Below are 15,391 nucleotides of genomic sequence, written 5' to 3' on the forward strand. Positions count from 1 at the left end.
CAAAGCGAAAAAGTGATTTTAAAAAAGGAACAGAGCCACCCTGTTCGGAGTGGCTCAGCTGCTTGGGTATCATCCCGCAAAGCAAAGGGCGCCGGTTGGATTCCCAGCCAGGGCACGTGCCTGGGTTGCGGTTTTGGCCCCCAGACAGGGTGCCGCACAAGATGCCACCAATGGATGTGTCTCTCTCACATGGATGTTTCTCTCCCTCTCTTTCCCCTTCCCTTCCCCTCTCTCTAAAATAAATAAATAAATAAATAAATAAATAAATAAATAAATAAATAATAAAATCTTTAAAAAATGAACAGAGCCTTAGGTACTTGTGGGACACTGTCATTTCATTGGAAGACCAGAATGAGAGAAAGAGATTAGTGTGGGGAAAAAACGCTGAAGAGATAGTGGGTGAAACTTTCTCATATTTCTTGAAAACTTACATTTTCAGATTCAGAAGCTTAGAAAATTCCAAACAGTATAAACTAAAACAAAAAGGAACTAAACACAAACAACAACAACAAACACCATTCCCAGACACTTTGTCTAGGGTGGTCCGGGAAGGTCTTCCAGAGAAGGTGATGGCGGACCTGAGATTTGAAAGGCAATAAGGCGCCAGGAGGAGCTGATCTTCAGGAAGGGCTAGCATTAGGGCCAGCCGAAGGTCAGGACACTAAAAGAACAGACAGATATGTGATGCGGCCAACATTTACACAGTGATGGAGAGAATGAGGGGACAGGCTGAGGCTGTGTGGTTATCGGGGGCCAGACTACGCAGAGGTACAGTTTTGTAGACCGCAAAGAGCAGGGTCTGACCTGCAGTGCTGAGAACGGCTGATGGAGATGTGAAAGACTCTGGAGAGAATGTGGAAGTCACTGGAGCTGAGGGGGAAAAAAAACATGGGAGAAAAAATTGAGTCCCGTCCTGAAGGAATGAGGGGCAGAAGCTGTTCATTGGCATCTGGGCTTGTCTCTTGACTCAGAGCAAGACCTTGGGTGGGTGAGGGGCTGCCGTGAGGCTGGGGCTGGACACTTTGGAGGGGACACGAGTAGCCTCTCTCCTGCGGAATGCCCTCTGGGCACTGAGGGTCCGCTGGGCATCGATCAACGTTTCAGTCTGGCATACTCACTGCTTGTGGCGGGGGTCTGGGTGTGACGGTTATAACCTGCAGGTAGGGAGAAAGAGTGAAGGAGTCCTGTTAGACGGGTACGACTTAAGGAAGAGGTAGATAGATGGGAGACATAGAAATAAAATGCATTAACAAACTTTCTGAGGTTCATAAATGAACACCAACAGCTACATTTCACTTGGTGGCCTTGTCCTGTGAAAATAATGATGAACATCATCACCATTATTATCGCCAAAATAAAAATACAATAACGGCTGCCCATGTTTACTGGGAATGTACTACACACCAGAAATAACGCTGAACACATCACCAGGGTAACGGGGCAAATTTATGAACTGCTGTGTGTTCTTTCACTCCATTAAGATGATTTTATCTGTGTTCTCTCAGCTTCTCTCTCTTCATACTATTTTATGATAGTGTAATTTTATTTTTCTAGCTTATTTCTGTTTTTTTGGTGATGGATAACAGACAACATTGCAGCAGCTTAAGAGAGTGGCGTGTGCAGGTGAAGTGCAGCGAGATGGAGGAAGGGAAAGCACGAGTGCTGGGGGAGCTGGAGAAACTTGGGAGATGGGGACAGGGTAGTGAGAACAGGAGACCTGGAGGGCAGGTGGAGGGCGTAAAACCTGGAGCGTAAAGAAATTGGGGAAAAGAGAATTTTTTGTGTGCATTCCTCTGGGTCGTGGATTGCATCTCCTTTGATGCTCTGTGAGAGGTGAGGAAAGACTGGACCCAGAGGAGCCCTGGGATTTTCTTGGGTTGTTGTTGAATAATCTCATTTGATTTTCAGGACGATCCTGCCTGGTATGTACATTTGTTCTATAAAAGGGACTTCAGTGCCTAGAGAGGTTACATGACTTGCTCACACGAAACAGGTATCTGTCACTCACCCAGTCCCATGCTGTTAACCACTGCTTTAAGTCGGTCCCAGTCCTGAGGTTAACTCTTCTAGGGACACAGAGCAGGGTGTGCTATTGTCAGTACAAATACATGTTTCAACCCTCATGTAAAAGGAATTACCGAGCTGATATAATAACTAATCAAGCACTAGGTTAGATTGTTAGACTAGGGTCATTAACGCCCCTTCCTGTCCTGAGATTTGAGCTTTCTCTGTGTGAATGGTCTGCAGCGTGGCATGTGGTTAGGAACTTGGAGTTTAGACTCAATATTGGGTTCGAATCTTGACTCTGCCAGTGCATTGTGACTGGATTATTTTGGGTAAATGACTTCCTGTCTGAATGCATGATGGCTCTCTAAAAATGCATATTATAACTCACAGGGTTTGGAGTCAGATTGATAGGTGATAATACAAATGAAGACCTTGTCGTAATTCCTGGCACATAAGAACCTTTGGGTGAGAACCAGCCACTATCATAGTTATTCCCAGTGTTAGCATTGCTGTCAGGGGCATTGTGCCCAACCGGCACGGTTTGCCCGCTAAGTGTGGTGTTGTTCCATGGACAGTTTCGTGAGTATCATTCTGGCCGGCCCATGGAAATGCAGAAAGTGGCCGTAAGTTGTCATGATGGAGAGGGAGGGAGGTAGAGTGAGGACTGGACTGGGCACCGCTGCCCCTGGGGAGGGCGTAACTGCAGGGCCCGCATCACTCACTTCTCTCTCTCAGGTCTACGCGATCCTGTTGGGCTCTGACAGGAGGAGAAAACATTTCTTTCCAGGTGAGAAAGGAAAGAAAATCGACCTCCTGTGGCGTGTAAAGCACTAAAAAATGAGCCCCCAAGGAAATGCTAGGTTTGTACCAAAACTGTGAATCTCTGTATTGCAATTTCTCAATCTCAACATTGTTGCCATTTTGGTCTAGATAATGTTTTATGCTGGGGGGCTGCCTTGTGCATTGTGGGATCTTTAGCAGAGCCCTTGGCCTCTGCCCACTAGATGTCATTAGCGCTCCTCCAGTCATCACATGAAGATGTCTCTGGACATTGCCCAATGTCCCCTGCCAGCGGAAGCACCTCCAGTCGAGAACTACTGGTATAGAGAGACGGGACCATCGGAGACTCCAGCTGCAGCACGGATGCTCACCATTGACATAGAGACTGTCTCTGTCCAGAGTGTAGGTGCCCAGCAGGGTGACGCCATGGGTCAGCCAACTCAGCTCCTGGTACAACTCTTCTATGTCCAGCCCAGGGCCCATGGGGTCAGGATGGTAAGTGCAGACGATGTCCACTCCAGTTGTTGCCCCATCCTTCTCAGTCCTACGGTGGTGGTGGGGTTAGGGAAATAGGGACATTCAAAGATATGGGGGAGTCATAAACTTTACCCAACTCTTTCATTCAGATTGACCTATCCCCCCAAGTTATATGATATTCCTCGTTAGTGGGTCTTGACTGGTTTCTTGGGCATGTTCTTTTCTGGGTGCTATTTATCGAGGCACCTTCCCACTCCATAAAGTGGCTGATCTGCGGGGCTTCATCCTCAAGCAACTTCTACTCTCTCGCCTCTCATTCTTCTGGGGTCATTGTTGTATCTACCAGTTTTATTACCATGAGGTCTTATCTCATTCTGTCTGGCCAAGACCTCTCCCCTGAGCTCCAGCAGCGTTAGGATGTCCTTCAGACCTCTTGGATTCCAAATATATCGAATTGAGCTTATCATCATCCCTCCTAAAGCGTACAACCTGCTCATCCTCCCATGTTTCCATATCCACGACAGAGCCAGAGATGTAAGAGGCTTCTTAAACCTTCTGCCATCTTTTCTGCTCCCATCCAAGCAACATCCAGGTGTGGTCCAACATGCCACTGGTGTCCTCGCCTCCTGTCCCATCATCACCTCAAATTTTTCTATCCCCAACTCTACCAGTGTTCAACTCAAAATAAATGATATCATGTCGGGGCTCTGCTTCCAACTTCATGTTTCCCTACGGTTCTGAAAAAGTATACCCGATACTATGGAACTCCTACTAGTTGCTCCGCTTTTACATTTGTTGTCTCTTTTTATCTTTACAACAACTCTGTGACATCAATGCTGATACAATTCCCACTTCACAATTGAGGAAACAAAGTCACAGAGATGTTAAAGAACTTCCCAAACTTCACAGGGCTAGAAACAGGATGTGACTTCGTGCATCTGGACATGGAGACCATTATTGCTCAGCCTTTTGCTGTGCAGAATATTATGAAAACTCCTTCATGTGCCTTTAACAGCTCCAACATGAAAGGAGACACCTCCAGGTAACACCCTGTGACAGATGCTGACCTGTGACAGTGTACCTCACCACCTGAAGGCTTGATGTTATCCACTTCTCAAAACACACCACGCAATTTACCTGTCACTCACTCAATTACACTCCTGTGCACCCATCCATCTGCTCAGCCACTGCCCCAGTCAATGTACTTCCTCCCTCCTCCTTTCTTTTCTCCATTCCTTCCTTCCTCCCTCCCTCCATTTCTTTCTTTCTTTCTTTCTTTTTCTTTCTTTCTTTCTCTCTCTCTCTCCCTTCCTTCCTTCCTTCCTTCCCTCCTTCCTTCCTTCCTTCCCCTTTTTTCTTTTATTCAATGGCTACTTTCCTCGCACACTGTACCCTTCAGTTTCACAGAATTTCTCTCACGCACCAGGATATCTCTCACGTCGGCCCCATTACTTAAGCTACACTACCCCTTGAAATACCTTTGCCAATGTTTCTTCTGCTTCATTGTCAAAATGACCTCAGGCACCACCTTCCTCAGACAGCCTGCACTCAACTCCCCAGGCTGAGCTAAAAGTCCATTCTCTGGGTTCCTATGTCTCCCATGTGATGCTTTATCATTGTACTAACCCCATTCATATGATTTGTGTGTGTGTGTGTTAAGTTTATTTATTTAGTTTTTAATTTTTTATTGTTGACACTATTACAGGTATCCCCCATTTTCCCCATATGGTGGCTGTGGGCACCTGGAGGAAAGAGCCCATGACTGGTTCTCTCAGTGCCTGCAGCATCTGTCACAGGGTGTTACCCGAAGGTGTCTCCTTTCATGTTTGCTTAAGGAGTCAGCGCTGCATCTTCTGACCATTGAGCATGAATGCCTTGTGGATCTGCTTATGCAAATAATTGAAGACCTTTGACAGACACCACTTTCAGGAAGCCCCCTCTGATGCACGCAGTCAGAAACAGTGCCTTCCAAATCTGAATCCCTGAAAGGCCCCCATCATTTATGATTCTTGCTTTGTAGTTGTCATGTTCAGGTTCTCACCTCCGGGTGAAATTGCCCATGACAATGCCCTTCATATGTGTTAGGAAGGGCAGTCTTACCTGAGCTGGACCAGTCTGCAGCCAGAATACAGTGGGCCGATGCTGGTGTTCTTGAACAAAGGACCAAGCTGGAGAGGAGGGAGAGGGAGGTAAGCTGAAGATGCTGGCTGAGACAAGAACAAGGAAGGCCGGGGTAGGCATCGATGGGCTCTTACCAGGTGATTCAAAATCCTCTCAGAGGAGTTGAACTTTGCTGAGCCCGGGTGCCTCATGTCTGGGGTGTAGGGCATGTTGGTGATGGTGAAATTGAGGGTGAAAGGCACTGGGGCTGGGCCCACATCTGCAGCTGGAGGGAGAGAGAGGGGAAACCCATCACTGTCTTAGGCCTGAGCTGTACACGGGGGAAGTGTTATCTCTCGGTCCATAGCGTCCAGTTGTTGAGACCTGAGATACCCTGTCGGGGCGCCCTCCCTCCTCAGCCAGCCGAGGGGGAGGAGGGGCCTTCGTGTTAGATGTGTGACATCAGCTCCAAAGGGAACCTCAGCCCTATCATCCCGGAGTGTTCAAAGGCTGACAAGTTGTGGGCATTTTGTGGGGAAGAGGAGATTTTTTGTGCTCCGCCTTGGGCCACAAAGACTTGAGCAGTCTAGAAATCCAAATCTTAGTGATTGCCATGAAGGAAATGGTGTTCTTGCTCACCACGAAGGTGAGCAAGAGCACGCTGAGCTGAGATTAGCGGCCAAGGAGGGACCAGGCACGCTGAGTTCCAAGAACAGTGAGTGCAAAAGCCCTGAGGATGGAAGGATGTTTGGGCCCTGCGGGAAAAGAGTTGAGGCTGCTGTGGCCAGAGATTAGGGAGTGAGGGAGAGAATGGGACAGTTGCACTGGGTGGGCATCACAGTCCAGATCACGGAGAAATTCCTCAGCCACGGAATGATGAGAGGTGAAGTTCAATGGGACTCAGAGGTTAGATTCCTACCTGTAGAGCTGGGGGTGGGGCTCACAGATGTTGAGGGTACTGGAGAGAATGTGGAGGTCACCAGGGCTGAAAGAAAATACAGTATGAATAAAAATTGTTGAGCCCTATCATGAAGCAATGAGAGGGTAGAGCTGTTCATGGAACTTGTATCTTTAATCTGAGGCTTCTGGTGGGCTGTGGCTACTCAGGGGCTCACAATCTGGAGGGTGGGGGACAGTTTCCTTTTGGGGACTAGATTTGGGGAGGAAGGGTCTCAGAGACATAAGGACATCCAGGCCCTCATTACTCACTGCTCGTGGTGGGGATCCAGTACCGATGGTTGTAACCTGCAGAGAGGCACAGAGGAACAGAGAGAGGGTGGGAGGAGGTTAAGAAGGGGGTGAGGGGTAGAAATAGAAACACAAGCACACAACCCCGCCTCCCCCCCCAGTACTTTCTCTGAGACACATCAGTCAATAATAACAGTACTTTTTATGAGTTAACTGCCTGATACTCTGCTGATGATAATTTCATCCTCGTTATCATTAACCAGAAAGACAATAATGATCTTATGGGGGTTTACTAAGTTGCCTGGAAGAACAGCAACCTTATCAAATGAATAATAGGGACAGCAATTTTATATGTTTCCCGCCTTATTTGTGTTCTCTTTATCTATTGACTATACTTCTGCCTTTAATCTCTGAGGTTTGTCCCACTACCCAACTCTCCAAAGACAGCCTGATCTGTGATGAGTAGTGCTCAGACTTCTGTAATGTGGAATCGAGATAATGAAGGAGAAAGATGGAGATGGGGGGGGGGGGCTTGTGGAAGGAGGAAAGACTGGATATCATTCAGAAACTATAAAATTAAAAAATAAGAAGAAAAAGAGGATTTTAATAAGTATGGTTCTGGATCATGAACTGGGTCCTCTTCGATGCTCTGGAAGTAATGCAAGCAAAATTTTGACTTATTTTATTTTTGATGATCTGACTGGGTTTCTTAAAATGGAACTTATCTGTGAGACCGGGCCAAGTAGAGCCATGTGACTTACTTGGGTTATTCAGGTTTTATCTCATTGGACTGTCACAGAATCTTAGGTGGCTTTCCTTTGTAAAAAATCCCATCTGTAAAAGGATGCTGGCACTTACAGAGGTCTCATGGCTGGCCCGGGGCTACACAGTAGGATAAAGGCAGGGCCAGGGCTTGATTAAACCAAGATCTGTAATTCACCAAAGCCTACACTGGTGATGACTACTTCTAAGTAAACTCCAAGGACTCATGAAATCCAATTCAAGTTTTAATCCAGGTAATAAGAAAATGTCCAGGGTGATATAATGGGGACAGAAGTAATCAAGCTGTAGATTAAATTGTTATATTAGAGGCCCATTGGTCTGCCTCTCCATCCTGAGGTTCAAGGCTTGTTTGTTCTTACCCGGTTGGTCTGCAGTGTAGCCTAGAAGTTAGGGGGCTGGGTTTCAGAGCCAGTTTAGGGTTTGATTCCTGACACTACCGCTGACGTTAATTATCTGATCTTGGGAAAGTGGATTCCCCTTCCTGACCCTGTTTTCTCCTCTGTAAGATACGTACGATACCTTCGAGAGTGTCCGGCAGGGCTAGTAATACACAGTGCACATAACATTCTGGGTCATAGGACTCCCTCAGTAAACATTAGCCTTTAGTGTTGGTGTTATTGTAGGTGTTTGTGTGGGTGTTGCTGCTAAGAGCGTGGCTGCAAAGGAATTTATTGCCAAATGCATAACTAACAGCTTTGCCGTTGGTGTGTCAGGTGGGGCGCAGTTCCAGCTGGCGCTTGGAGAATGGGGGAGGACACGAGCTGTCCTAAGGAGGTGAAAGGGGCAGACTGGTCACTGCACTGGGAACCCTTGGCTCTTGCGTTGACTGCTATGGGCTTGCTTTACCCTCTTCCTTCCTTGATCTCTGCCTGCTCCATTTGGGCTTCTGCAAATGGTCACTGGGGTGAAGAAGACTAAAGGGGTAAAGGCAACTTTTATTTCCAGGCCTTAAAAGGTGCCTTTTAGCTGTTATGAAGGGAGACACCTGAGCCCCCATGGAACTTCTGGGAGTACGGAGAAACCTGGGTACATGGGGAAATGCACTCCAAGGAGACCCCATCTGGGAGCAGGAGGAGATGCCGCCTGCAGCAGCGCGCCTCACCACTGATGAAGAGACTATTCCTGTCCAGAGTGTAGGGGCCCAGCTGTGTGATGCCGTGGGTCTGCTGGCTCAGCTCCCAGTACAGCTGCTCTCTGTCCAGCCCGGAGCCGGTGGGACCTGGACGGTAGGTGCAGACCGCATCCACTGCAGTGCTTATTCCCTCTTTTTCAGCCCTGGGGAAGGAGGGACATGGGAATTGAGACACATGAGTGGTGAGTACGCTGGACCATGCTCTGCTTCAGTGGTGCCCGAGTGTTTACATCACACTCTTCCCTGGGTTTCATATGCTTTCTAAAACACATCTTTTTCTCTCTGATGGGAGGATCCAGACCCCCCACCTCCTAAATGCAGAGTTTTACAGGTTACTACAGCTAGTATTAGGTAGTGTTCTTCTAGTCCCCATGATCTTTTTATTAATTGGTTGAAGCTCATTGTTTCAACTACCAGCCTCCAGGCACTCCCTGTCCATTTGAGAAGGTAAATGCAGATGGTGTCACTTTAGTAGTAGCTTAGTCCTGGTTGGGTGGTGGGGTCAGAGGTGTGGGGCCCCCAGGGGAAAAGCCCTGAGGATCCTGGAGCCAGGCAGTTTGTGGAAACGAAAGCAAGAGGACTGGAGACCTTGGGGAAGGCACGTGATCACCCCTGTGGCTGGTTGTGACACTGAGCAATAACCACCACGGAGCTTGAGAGGTGGGAGTTTATCTCAAGGTGGCAGATCTCAAGGCTTAGGTCAGCCCTTTGGGAACACATTTTGAGCAGGCAGCCAAGTTTGGAGGAAAACAAGGGAAATGAGTTAAGAAGCAACAAGGTCAATTGGTTCAAAAATTACTTTGTCCTGAATTTAAGCCGACCCTCAGGTGTTCCACTCAAAGTGGAGGCTTTCCGGGTAGGAAGAAGGAACCTCTTCCTCCCTTGCCTTGAATTCGGCTTGCTGTGATCCATGCCAGTCAAAGCGTTCCCATCTCATTAACGTGCCCCACAGTGTCATGCAGCAGTTCCCAAAGCGTGGCCCAGGGACCTCTGGTGTTCCCAAAACTATTACGGGGAGTCCACTAAGTAAGGACTATTTTCATAATAATCCTAAGACGTTATTTTCACATTCATTGTCTCAAAAGCATACGGTGACATTTTTTTCCAGATGCTGTGAGGGGAAATACTGTAAACCCTTACATGCAGAAGAGGATGGCCTGGGACCTTCTACTAAGCCAGACACTAAAAGGATTTGCAAAAATGTACAATGCTCCTCTTCTCATTGTGCTTTTTTTTGGGGGGGTGAGGTTATGGCTGTTGTTTATAAAAATATGTCATATATGTTAACATGTGATAGATTTATTATTTTCAATGAGTATATATATACATTTTCTGTTTTAATTTCTAGCACAGTTAATACGGGCAGATATAACCCCAAGTCCAAAGGCTAGGACTGTGCTTTAAAGGAAGAATTCTAACACCAGGTTCAAATTCTAGCTCCTTTACTTAAACAAGCCACTTGACTACTCTCAGGTCAGATAATAATACTGTCGTGAGGCTGAAGGGAGTGAAAACGTGTAAATCGCCTAGTCTGATTGGATGGCAGGTACTACGAGCAATATTACTACTGAGTTCCCCATACTGTGGAGAGACGGGGGCAGGTACCGTGGGGCCCGCTTCCTGGAGGACACTTTGACCCACAATATACCAGGAATCACTCCTCATGCAGTGGGGTGTGTGGAGGACCCCCTTCTCTGGCAAGATGACTTGGGTTGGCTGGATGGAGGAACCCACAGAGAGGTCGTAGGGTCATCAAGTGTAAGGAAAGGGGCCTGAGCCCGTGGACCTCAGAGACACTGAGTGTGGAAGTAGGCAGAGAAGAGAAGACAGGCCATTTGTGCAGAGTTCAGGTCCATTTGAGAGTTTTAAGATCGCAGTATATCCTGCTGGTCCTCAACCTTTGATTTGTTTCTCCTTTTGCCTCAGTAAGACTTTCTTCGGGAAATTTAGCCCTCTTTCCAGGGAATAAACCGCAGAGCTGCAGTGTCCACAGTTTGTCTCCAATAGGGTAGATATGAGCTGGGGCTGGGAGAGTGTCAAGGACTCTGGGAACCCGGTTGGTAACGATGCTACACCAGCTGGAACTATGAGATCCCATTAATGGAGCACTCACAATGGGACAGGCATTGTGATGAAGGATGAACAGCTCCAAGAGTAAGGCACTGTTATTATCACCATTTTATAGATAGTGTGATTGGAGATCAGACAGGGTATGTGACTTGTCTGAAGTCACACAGCTGGCAAATGGAACAGCAGGGTTTCGAACTCAGGCACTTTGGATCCACCATGTTGCACTGGCTCTCAGCAAAGGCCCAAGTAGCTGTGATGGACCAGGGTATGGAAGGCCAAGAGAAAAGAGATGTAGGATATCTTAGGTGCTTTAGAGGAGGTCTCACCTGAGCGAGGCCAGTCTGCAGCCAGCATAGAGGGAACTGATGCTGCTGTTCTTGAACAAGGGGCCCAGCTGGGAAGGAATGAGAGAGAGATGAGCAGGAGGGACCAAGTCAGCAGGGTGCAGTGGGGCGCTGGTGGGGTGCTCTTACCAGGTGCTGCAGGTGTCTCTCAGTGGCATTGAATATCTCAGAGCCCAGGTTTCCCATGTCCTCCCTGTAGTGCAGGTTGGTGATGGTGAAGTTGACAATAAACGGCATCAGCAAAGGAATGGCAGCTGCAATGAAAGGGGAGAGTAAGGTGAGGCCAGTGTGAGTCAGGCCTGGGACACAGGGTGGGAGGGGGGCTCTGAGGACATGCCCTCCTTCGCTCCAGTGCCGAGTGGGGCCTGGCCCGGGCTGTCCTCCTTCAAATACCTCATGTAGCAGTCACTGTCCAAGACCCCCTCCCACAGGGTGACCAACCATCCCAGTGTCCCCAGGACCATGTGGGTTTCTGGAATGCAGGCTCTCCGTTTAGAAGTGCAACTGTCCTAGGGAGACTCAGAGGCGTTGGTCAGCTTATGCCCACTTCTCCTTGTCTTTTACCATTTCAGCACAAGCCAGCACCTGCATCTCTTTGTCCTGGGGAAATTAACAGGCCCAGCAGTGGCAGGTGGGAGCTGGAGTGTTAAATGCCCCAGCTCCCTCACCCTCACAGGGGAAGACTCTAAGGTGTGTGTGGTTGCATCCCCCTTCCAGCCTTCAGGGCAGGTTTCTGTTGTTGAACCCGCCCCGTTTTCGGTGCTTTGTCACGGCAGCTCTGGCAAACCGATACAGCGGGTGACCCAACCACCCCTCTTTAGAGTGGCAGGTCCCACTACTGCCGTCAATAAGTTCTGCGACTTTAAGTGAAGCAACGCATTACGAAGCCAATTTCACAATAGGCTAATTGATATAAAGAAGAGTTAAGTTCATACGATACATCACCACTGTTATAACAAAAATTGGTGTTATTTGAGGACCTGCTGTATACACCCCAAAGAATTGAAACAGGGACTCAGATGGATACTTGTACACCCGTGTCCACAGCAGCATGAGTCAGCATAGTCACAAGGCGGAAAAAGCCGGATTTTCCATCAGCAGATGAATAAACAGATACAATGGGGTCTATCCACACAATGGCATATATTTATCCATAAGCAGGAATGAAGTTCTGGTACCTGCTACAGCACAGAGGAATCATGCAAACGCCGTGCTGAGATAAGCAAGATATAAAAGGGCAGAGATATTGTACAATTTCTCCCGTGTGAGAAACAGGGAAATTCATGGAGACAGTGAGCAGCTTGGAGGCTACCAAGGCCTGGGGGCAGAGTAGGGAAAGGGGAGTCGTTGCCTGATGGACACACAGGTCATGTCTGGCTGATAAAATGTTACAGAAACAGACAGTGGCGATGGTCACACAACAGTGTGGATGTAATTGATGCCACCGAATTGTATATGCAAATGGTTAAACTATATGTGATAGGTAGACAGAAGAAAAAAATTATTCTTACTTGTTCCTGAAGTCACACTCTCATAGGCTGACACAGACATCTCAGGTGTGGTCACAGGGACAAAGGAACTTTCGGACAGAGTACTGAAAGTGGCTGTCGTCTCAGCCATGGTGGGGCCTGAACCTGTAGCAGCTAATTTAGTGGACTCAAGAGTTGTAGTTTTCAGGGTGGCAGTTGGACTTGATCCTTCATGACTGGTTTTAGATGTAATCAAAGTCATAGTGGCACCTGTCACAGTCTTGGAAAACTCTGGGAGTCCAGCTGAGGTTGCAGGTGGTGAGGTTTGTGTGCTCCAGGAAGTTACAGGATAAGGCTCGCTGGTGGTTGCAGGGGTGCTGGCAGGCTCCAGAACACCAGGAGAAGCAGGCAGAGCTGGAATGCCTGCACCGGCCTCTGATGCAGGACTGATGGCCGGGAAGCCTGTGGTCTCTGATGAGCCATGCAAAAGAGTTGAGGTTGAAATAGTTATGCTGAGGTCTGTCTCAGGATGGGTGGAGAGGGAGGCTGTTCCCACAGGAACACGGAGTGAGGCCGTTGCAGACAGATTGACCCTGCTGGCCTCATTTATAAGTGTGGTGAAGAGAGAGGATGCTGTTTTCGGTGGACCGAGGGTAACAGTCTCTGTCGGAAAAGCTACACTAACTTCCCACCCACGTCGGGTGGATAGTGAGTCTGTGATATCTAGTAATTGAGGAAAAAGAGTCGAAGCAGGAAAACTCGTGCTTCTCTCCGCAGTGGGGTGGGTGACCGAAGAGGCTGTAGTCACTGGTTCACCAGGAGGAGGAGTTGGAGTTGGAGTATCCATCCTGGCATCTGTCTCAGCAATAGTGACCTGTGAGGTCACCTTACCTGGTACACCAGAAGAGACTGTCACAGTTGGAAGAGCTGAACTGGCTTCTGTCCTGAAGTCGGTGGCCAATGAGGGTGTGGGTTCTGGTTCACCACGGGAAACACTGGGGGTTGTTTGGGGAACTGTTAGGCTGGTCTCTGCCAAATGGGTAACCATGGAAACTGTAGTGTCTGGTCCACCAGGGGAAACAGTTGGAGTTAAAACAGCAGAAATTGCTTCTGTCCCAGAATGGGTGCCCCATGAAGCTGCGGTCTCTTGTTTATGTGGGGAATCAGTCAGAGTTTGAAACCTTGTAGTGCTTTCTGCTCTAGACCCAGTAGCTAATGAGGTCTCCAGCCCTGACACACCAGGGGAGACAGTTGTGGTTGGAATGGCTGAACTGGCTTCTGCCCTAGGACTGATGGCTATTGAGGACATGCTATCGGATTCACTAAGGGAGAAATCCAGAGTTTCTCTGGAAGCAGGTGTGTTGGTACCTGCAGAATGGATCCATGAGGCTGTGGTTTCTATCTCAACAGAGGAGATGGTTACTGTTGGAACAATGGAACTGGTTACTGTCCTAGGATGGGTGACCCATGAGGCTGTGGTCTCTGATTCATGTGAAGATACAGACAGAGTTGGAAAAGTTGTATTGGCCTCTGCCCCAGAAATGGTGACTAGTGCAGTGACCTGCCCTGGCACAGTAGGGGAGACAGTTGGAAGTGGAATGGCTGAGCTGGTCTGCACCCCAGGATGCGTGCGCAACGAGGCTGTGCTTGCTGGTTCACCAGGAGAAAGAGTAAGACTTGGAATACCTGTATTGGCATCTATCTCAGACCTACTGACATGTGAGGTCAGCATACCTGGTACACGCAGAGAGACCGTCACAGTCGGAAGAGATGAGCTGGCTTTAGGCCGGAGGCTGCTGACCTCTGAGGGTATGCTGTCTAATTCACTTTGGGAAACACTGGGCTTGGTCTTGGAAATTGCTGGGCTGCTCTCAACAGGATGAGTGACCATTAAGACTGTTGTATCTGGCTCACCACGGATATGAGTCTCAGTTGAAACACCTGTACTGGCTTCCGTCTCATGATGAATTGTCAACGACAGTGTGGTGTCCAGTTCATCCAGGGAAGTGGACAAGAGGGGAAAACTAATACTGGACACTGAACTAGAGCTAGTAGGCAGTGAGGTCACAAAAACTGGTAAGCCTTCGGGAAAAGTACCAGCTGAAACACTGAAATTGTCTCCTGCTCGAGGACCGGTGGCTGTTGAAGACATGGTGTCTGGATCACTGTGGGAAACTTTGGAAGTTGTTTGGGAAACATTAAGGCCGGTCTCTGAAGGACGGGTGACCACAGACACTGTGGGATCTGGCTCACGGTGGGACGCAGTCAGCGTTGCAACAGCCGACCTTGCTTCCGTTTCAAACTGGGTGGCCCACGAGGCCGTGGTGTCCGGATGAACTTGGGAATGAGTCGAAGTTGCAGCGGTTGCGCTGGTCCCCGTCCCAGAACTAGTGGCCTGCGCGGTCACCACCCCTGGTCCAACAGGTTGGACAGTCTTACCTGGAAGAGTTGAACTGGCTTCTGCCCCAGGACTGGTGGCCACCGAGGGTGCGCTGTCTGACTGCCTGTGGGAGACGCTGGAAGGGCTTTCGGGAAACAACGTGCTGGGCTCTGCAGGATGGGTGACCGAAGGGACTGTTGTATCTGATTCACGCAGGGACTCCGTCGGGGTTGAGAGAGTTGTTTTGGCTTCTGGTCCAGGACTAGTGACTAGGGAGGTGGCCACCGCGAGTACATCAAGCGGGACAGTCCCTGCTGGGAGGGCTGAACTGGCCCCTGCCCCAGGAGTGGTGGCTGTTGAGGATATGCTGTCTGTTTCACTGTGGGAAGAACTGGGCGTCTTTCTGGAAACCGAGGGGCTGGTCTTTGGTGAATGGACCCATGAGGCTGTTGTGTCCGGCTCCTGCGGAGAAACAGGCATACCCGGAACAATGGAACTGGCTTCTGCTGCAGGATGGGTGCCCCATGAGGCTGCTGTCTCTGGTTCAGGCGGGGAAAGAGTCAGAGTTGCAAAAGCTGTACCAGTCTCTGGCCTAGAACCGCTTACCTGTGTGATCTCCACCCCTGATACACCAGGGGAAAGCGCCAAGGTTGAAACGGTT

General features: G+C 48.9%; 1 protein-coding gene across 1 annotated transcript in view; it reads right to left on the reverse strand.

The window, feature by feature from the left end:
* MUC16 (mucin 16, cell surface associated) overlaps positions 1 to 14,574 on the reverse strand; it is a 61,723-nt gene extending 47,149 nt beyond the window's left edge. The window contains 12 exon segments of the mRNA XM_071219263.1: positions 805 to 870; positions 1,119 to 1,154; positions 3,159 to 3,331; positions 5,365 to 5,432; positions 5,520 to 5,650; positions 6,284 to 6,349; positions 6,574 to 6,609; positions 8,438 to 8,610; positions 10,864 to 10,931; positions 11,011 to 11,135; positions 12,393 to 13,379; positions 14,085 to 14,574. Of these exon segments, the coding sequence (XP_071075364.1) occupies positions 805 to 870; positions 1,119 to 1,154; positions 3,159 to 3,331; positions 5,365 to 5,432; positions 5,520 to 5,650; positions 6,284 to 6,349; positions 6,574 to 6,609; positions 8,438 to 8,610; positions 10,864 to 10,931; positions 11,011 to 11,135; positions 12,393 to 13,379; positions 14,085 to 14,502 (2,347 nt within the window). The 5' untranslated portion in view covers positions 14,503 to 14,574.
* Between the last annotated feature and the right edge of the window lie 817 nt (positions 14,575 to 15,391).

Source organism: Desmodus rotundus, chromosome 9 (genome assembly GCF_022682495.2).
Source record: "Desmodus rotundus isolate HL8 chromosome 9, HLdesRot8A.1, whole genome shotgun sequence".
NCBI classification, from domain to species: domain Eukaryota; kingdom Metazoa; phylum Chordata; class Mammalia; order Chiroptera; family Phyllostomidae; genus Desmodus; species Desmodus rotundus.